Here is a 7,578-nt window from a genome sequence, read left to right on the forward strand (position 1 = left end):
AAGAAAGAAAGAAAGAAAGAAAGAAAGAAAGAAAGAAAGAAAGAAAGAAAGAAAGAAAGAAAGAAAATGGCCTGAATCTCACCCTCTATATGCCAAAAACTAAAATTGACCTCGGTCTATAGCCATGCACTAAAATAAAGTCAAAATGGATTAAAGATCTAAACATTAGCACAGAAACTCAATGTTCTGGGAGAGAAAGTAGGTGAAAAATCTTGACGATATAGGGGTAAGTAAACATTTCATGAATAGAAGTCAAACTGCATGGGTAATACTTCAAAAAATTAGCAACTGGGACCTCCTATTATTGAGTTTTTGCATGTCAAAATAAATTACTACCAGAGTGAAAAGTCAACCTACAAATTTGTAAAAAGTCTTTGCTAAGAAGCACTCAAACAACAGTCTTCTCTCTAGAATTTAAAGAGACCTAAAAAACACTAGGGCCTCTAAATTTAAAGACCAATCCAGAAATAGGCATCCGAGATGAACACACACTTCTCAGAGGACGAAATTGGAGAAGTGAATAAATATATGAAAAAATGTTCCACATCACTAGCCATCCATGAAATGCAAATTAAAACAACACTGAGATACCATCTCACCCCAGAAAGAATGGCTATCATAAAGAAATCAATCAACAAAAGTTGGAAAGGCTGCAGGGGAAAAGGGAACACTTCTCCACTGCTGGTGGCAATATAGACTGGTGTAGCCATTATGGAAATCAGTGTGAAGACTCCTCAAAAAATTAAGACTGGAAATACCATTCAAACCACCTATCCCCCTACTGGGAATTTTCCCAAAAGAACTGCAAACATCATATCATAATGATATATGTTCACCTATGTTTATAGCAGCACAATTTCTGATCCCAAATCTTGGAAACAAACAAAATCCTTAACACCTGAGGAATAGATGAAAAATATGTGGTGTTTTTATATAATGGAGTATTACTACTCAAGAAAAACAAACTTGAAGCCTTCATACGGAAATGGATGCAACTTGAGGCTATACTCATAAGTGAATTAAACCAGACACACATGTGTAAATATCATATTGTCTCCCTAGTATAACGACTCAAAAAAAGAAATAAAAACTGAAAGTTACTGGATGGTTAACAACCTAAGTTTGCAGACCAAATTAGAGAAAAAGGAAGGATACAAGGAAAGCCAACATTTTGGCCCTAACCTTCTAAGGTCAATTAAGACTCAGGACATATGAGAACTTGTACTGTAACGTCATGTACCTCGGTAGTGTCCCAAATTTTCTGATCAAGAAGATTATGGGGCCAAAGAGGAAAGTGATCGATGACGTAGAGTGGGCCTAAGGAGAGTCACATGGGGAGAAGACACTCTCTCAGGCTTTCACAGAGAGCACATTGGCCAAGCAATGGCCGTGACTCATCCACATGGCTGCACTGATGAAGGTTCCACAATCTGAGGTACAGGATCTCAGGACAAATCCTGAGGGCATTTCACTGACCTTCTCAGACCAAAAAGCTACAACTCTTGTTGCATAGGTCCTGCTTTACCTTGGTCTTAACCATCCAGTAGAAAAGTATGAAGTCGAAATATAAGAAATAAAGCCATGCTGTTGGGTTGAGCTGTGGGGGACTCAGGTCAATAATTTCTGACACTGCCAGTTAAATATAAGACCCAATGCTATTATGGGCTACTGGACTCTTTTAGAATATTTCGCTGAGTTTACACACCTGTAATATTCAATAACGGAACTTAGAAAAAATGGGATATACCGATGAATGTCCATTTTGTATCTGTGTATTCAAAGAGGTTGGGATAGATATATAGTTGCATTCTCTTAATGAATAGAATGATTTGTTCTAATGGTGTTTGTAAATGGGATCACAAGTCCGCATCTTGTACAGCAATTAACCACTAAGAAGAATATATGCAGTGTATTATTTGTTGAAACTGTCCTTCCGATATGATTTGAAACTGTCTCATTGCTATCTGTTTGTCAATAAAACTTTGAAAAAAAATAAAATAAAATAAAATAAAACTGAAAGTTAAAATAGATACAATTAAATGGAAAGAAACAAAATTTAAGGATTAAATGGGGAAGAGAGAAAATTTAGGTCATAAGGTAGGGGCAAAACCACACACGTGTTGATACAAGATGACTAAGGCAATTGTCCTCAGAATTTCCATCTGGTTTTTGAAAATAGCAGTTAAGGGATGGAAATCCTACCATGACTGACTCTCTACGCTGATATCTGTGAACTAAACATATATTGAGGATAGCAATGTGTAATACTAAAACCATAAATGCAATACCTGCCACTTTGGTCTTCTAAATGTGTATCCTTTCTAATGTCATATCTATTAGTACTATACTTTCTTTTAAGTAAAATTTTTAAAAGGTAATAAAATAAAATGAGAGAGAACAAAAATTTAAGATTTCATGAAAGCATATGGTAATATTCGATCATAATGCCAATCTTGCATAACTATATCTGTTAATCTGATTTGATGATAAAAATAGATAATATATCAATCACTGTTAATCAGCTATTCTTATTTGGAAATCTGTAATGTATGTATTGTTATATGTTACCCTGTTTCTGTCTTTGCTTTTGTTTTTCTTTTTAAATGTGACACTTTATTCACTTTATTGAACAACAAATCTAAAGCACTCTAAAGCAGCCCTGAAGTATGTAAAGTTGAAAAGGTAAATAAAAAACTCATTAGCCAATCTTGGAGGAATTTATAGCCTAACAGCAGAGTGGGATGTGCACATAGTCTTGGCTGATGGTGCTCAGAATTCCAGCGTGGTGAATAAAGGAAGGCGTGGCACGGGGGGAAGTTTAAAGTGAGACTGTAGGCTGCATCTAGCATGTCAAGTGGAGTCACTATGGTTAGGTTTCTTATGTACAACAGAAAAGTTGGACACAGACTTTTAAAATATCATTTTGTTGGGATCATAATCTAGAAAAGATGAGGTAGGATCTCAGGACACATGAATAAAAATGCAATAAGTTTTATTTTTTTGGCAAGAGTCAGGCCTGTAAGTTGTGAAACAAAGAAGAGAAAATTCAGAGCTATCATTTTATTTATTTATTTACTTACTTACTTACTTACTTTGGTGGAACCGGGGGCTGAACTCAGGCCCTTGCGCTTGCCACGCAACTGCTTATTCTATTGAGCCATTTACCCTGCCCCAGAGAGCTATTATTTTAATGAAATACCATGCTATACAAATAATGAATTAGTTTAGAAGTCTCCAAAAATTGATTATTGTGTATCAGCTACCTTGATCAGAGATTCTCCAATGAATGGTTGATAAAATACACAAAGGTCTTAGTTACTATCATAAATGGATCTTGGTTACAAATGTAAATTAATTCCAGGAAATATGAGGCAATATATTATCTACAGCTCACCATTTTCAAAGCATGATCAGGATAAGAAGACCAAAAGTAAGACATACTTATTTTTATTCAGTAAACCCATTAATTCAGATGACTAGAGCCTGTGGAAAGCTATGCTGACCCCAAGACAAACATGAGGATTTAGAGGGCTAGCCAAATAGCTCAGCGGGTTAAAGTGCCTGCAAGCAGGCGCAGGGGCCAGGGATTCAATTCCCTGTCCTGCGGTGCCAGCCCCGCCCCCAGGACATGCTGAGATGGCAATTGAGACTGGGTGTGGTGTCGCACACCTGCCATCCCAGCACTTGGAAGGCTGTATACAGGAGATTCACTATGAGTCCGATCTAGTAGTGAGACCCTGAACACCCTGTAGACCCTTCCCTAAAACGCGAAAAGAAAAAAGAAAAAAATGAGGATTTATTATAACACCTCTGAAAGTGGGATGAGTATGACAATTTAACTGAAGGTCCACAACAAGCAGAAAAAGGTGCGAATATAGATCATTGTTGAAATTTCATGAAAAATAAAATAAAATGATAGAAAATTAGACATTTGTACAAAACACTGAAATATCTTAAAAGGCAAAGCATTTCACTTAAACACACAATATGAGCTATCTTAATTTTTTAAATTTCATTTAAATTTTCCAAATTTGACTTAAATTTTTCAAATCATTACAAAAATGGAGATAATTATGGGAAATTCATACTGCAGAGAAATAGTGTTCATGACAGTATCAGTATGATATTCAAGTTAAAAAAGATACCGTGAATACCACACTTTACTCACTCTATGTAAAAAACAAAGCAGTGGAGTCAATTTTTGCACCTCAACTGATTCATTCCAAGGACAAAACCAGGTTGGACTAAGTTAGGGAGAATCAAAAGAATTTAAAGTGTGTGTGTGTGTGTGTGTGTGTGTGTGTGTGTGTGTAGAATTTAAACAATTGAGATGCACTTGAAATTATTGATACAATATGTATTTTTGACAAAACATATCACTCGTGGCTCTTGCAATTATAAGGTTGACAAGTCCTGTTCCCAGAAAGGAGGTGAGGAAAAGCCTTCAAGTAATTCCAGAAATCCAAAGCTAATGTTACAGTCAAAGAAATAGAAAATGAGAGTTTATACTGGACCATATTGGATTATTTTGCTGAATTGATGCATCTACTATATTTAAATGGCAATGGAATACCCATCTCTGACAAAATGAAACAAAAAGGGGCTACAAATGAAGGACCATTTTATATCTGTATATACAAAATAGGCTAGATATACAGCTACTTTTTGCTTAATTCAATGAGAAGAAATATTTGTACTAAGAGTGTTTGGACAGTATATCATGTCTGCATCTTGTACTATGAATAACCACTACAAAGACAACAATATGCAATGTACTAATTATTGAAACTGTCCTACTAACTTGTTTTGAAACTGTGTCTTGCTATTTGTTTCTCAATAAAATTAATGAAAAAGAAAGAAAATGAGAGTCTATGTGTGATGGAGAGAAAATATTCTCTCAGGCTTTCACAGAGAGCACATTGGCCAAGCAATGGCCGTGATTCATCCACATGGCTGACACTGACAAAGGATCTACAATCTGAGGTACAGGATCTCAGGATAAATCCTGAGGGGATTTCACTGACCTTATCAGATCCAAAAGCTACAACTCTTGTTGCATAGGTCTTGCTTTACCTTGGTCTTAACCATCCAGCAGGAAACTATAAAAACGAAGTATAAAAGTAAAGCCATGCTGTTATGTTGAGCTGTAGGGGACTCAGGTCAACAATTTCTGACATTCCCAGTGAAGCAGAAGACCCAATACTATTATGGACTACTGAACTCTTTTAGAATATTTTGCTGAGTTTACACACCTATAATACTTAAATGATGGAACTTAACAAAAAAAGGAGATACAGATGAATGTCCATTTTGTATCTGTGTATTCAAAGTGGTTAGGATAGATATATAGTTGCATTCTCTTAATGAATAGAGGGATTTGTTCTAATGGTGTTTGTAAATAGGATATCAAGTCCACATCTTGTACAGCAATTAACCACTAGAAGAATGTATGCACTGTGTTAATTATTGAAACTGTCCTACCAATTTGGTTTGAAACTGTCTCATTGCTATTTGTTTCTCAATAAAATTATGAGAAAAAAAGAGTTTACATGTGAATATCCTATGAATAGCAGTGAAGAAGCCAATACCCAAACTCAGTAAGATATAAACTATTTAAATGTCCTATGTATCATGAAAATTGTTTCCTATTAATTTATGTTCCTAAGGCCAGGGCCTTTCCTTTTGATTACTTACAACCTCCTCATCATTCTCTGGATTCCCTGTTTAATCTCCTTGGTTCTTACACCATAAACAATGGGGTTCAGAGCTGGGGGAATGAGGTGGTGCAGAATGTTGAGCAGGATAGGAACATCTGGGGGAATTCTTTCCCTGGCCAGGTTAGTGATGACCAGAACCAGCAGAACTGTGCTGAAGAAGAGGATAAGGATGAAGTGGGAACCACAAGTGCCTAGAGCTTTGGCTGTGGCTCCTTCCACCTTGATCTTTAGCACAGCTCTCAGGATAAAGGAATAAGAAAGAATAATAAGGATGAGATCAGAACCCAGCAGGGTCCAACCTATGACAAACTGATAGAGTTGATTGAAGGTGATGTCATCACAGGAGAGTCTGGATACAGACATGTTAGTGCAGATGCAGTTCTTGATGAGCTTTGTGCAGTATCCCAGACGGGAAGAGAGTATGGGAATGGGCATAGTGAGAAGGCCATTCCGGGCCACAATAAAGACTGCAGCCCTGGCCACAAACTGGCCAGTGATGATGGAAGGGTACCGCAGAGGGTGACAGATGGCCACATAGCAATCATAGGCCATGACCATGAAGGTGCAGGACTCCATGGTCAGGAAACTGTTCATGAGGAACATCTGAAGGAAGCAGGCAGAGAAGCTGATGGATTTACTGTCAAACCAGAAGATGGCCAGGACCTTGGGGATGACAGTGAGGCAGAGCACGATGTCCAGCAAGGAGAGGAGGCTGAGCAGGTAGTACATGGGCTCATGCAGGGCGGCCTCCATGCGGATGGTGACCAGGAGGGTGACGTTGGCTCCCATGGCCAAAAGGAAGAGGAGGCTGAGGGGCAGAGACAACCAGTGCTGCCAGCTCTGGAAGTTAGGGAAGCAGATGAAAAGGAATTCAGAGACTTGAAGAGAGCTGTTGATTTCTGCTGCCATGTGATGTTTTCTGATAGGAACTGACACTTCAGAAAATCTTGGTTTGTAGAGTAAGAAAAATTCACCTATATAATAAGAATGCCCATGTGGGAATAACTAATTTTCCAAGAATCACTGAAAGACAGTAATAGTTACCAAAGAGTGTCATATGAATTTTATAATTATGAAGCCATCCATTCTGTTAGATGCACTCCAAGTAGAATTGACAGACTATTTCCTGGCTTGTCTGGGATAATTCCTGCTTATGCTTTTAACTCATTTTCACCCAACTTGGCTGGCAAACTATATGACCACCCTCATTGCATGAATGTACCATTTTATTGCAATTTCAAGATGAGAAAAACACAGGCAGAGGTAAGTAAATTCATTTTAGTGAGATTGCAGAGGTGGAGTCATGACTTCAAGCTGTGAAGTCTAAAATCACAGCTGAATATTTCCATCACTGCTTTTTTCATCCTTTTTAAACAAAAATACTTACGCAGTATCTGCTACTAAAATTCATCACTGTCATAGGACCCATACTAATGTCTATCCCTGCACTTCTGAAAGAAATCATAGCCAAAGGAAAAAAAAAATCAGACCTAACAGCCTCATCAGACAAAAGTTCAAGTCTTCTCTAGAGTTGTGACTATTGCCTCTATAAGAAAAAGACCTCAGAGACATCTAAAAAACAGAGCTGTGATAAGAAGATATGAAAAAGATCTCCTTAACCAAGTAACTTAGATGAGAAACCAGAATTTCACAAGCCAACATGTTTTGGCCCAACTGTGCATAAGAATATGAGTGAGAATAGCCTGGCATGATGCTGCACACCTGTAATCTTAACAACTGAAGCCTGGGCAGGAAGTTCCCTCTAAGTCTGAGGTCAACACATAGCAAGACTGTCCAAAAATAAAGTGAGAGTAGCAGCAACTAATTTCATGTCAACTATTTATCATTCACAAAATAAGGA

At 37.4% G+C, this 7,578-nt stretch overlaps 1 protein-coding gene across 1 annotated transcript; it reads right to left on the reverse strand.

Moving 5' to 3' along the window:
• Positions 1-5,690: 5,690 nt before the first annotated feature.
• On the reverse strand, positions 5,691-6,635 carry LOC101585525 (olfactory receptor 56A4-like). Its single transcript, XM_004642018.1, has one exon. It carries the CDS (start codon positions 6,624-6,626, stop codon positions 5,691-5,693), a length of 936 nt encoding a protein of 311 aa, XP_004642075.1. The 5' UTR covers positions 6,627-6,635.
• Positions 6,636-7,578: the final 943 nt, after the last annotated feature.

The sequence above is a fragment of the Octodon degus genome, unplaced genomic scaffold (genome assembly GCF_000260255.1).
Source record: "Octodon degus isolate 3935 unplaced genomic scaffold, OctDeg1.0 scaffold00146, whole genome shotgun sequence".
NCBI classification, from domain to species: Eukaryota; Metazoa; Chordata; class Mammalia; order Rodentia; family Octodontidae; genus Octodon; species Octodon degus.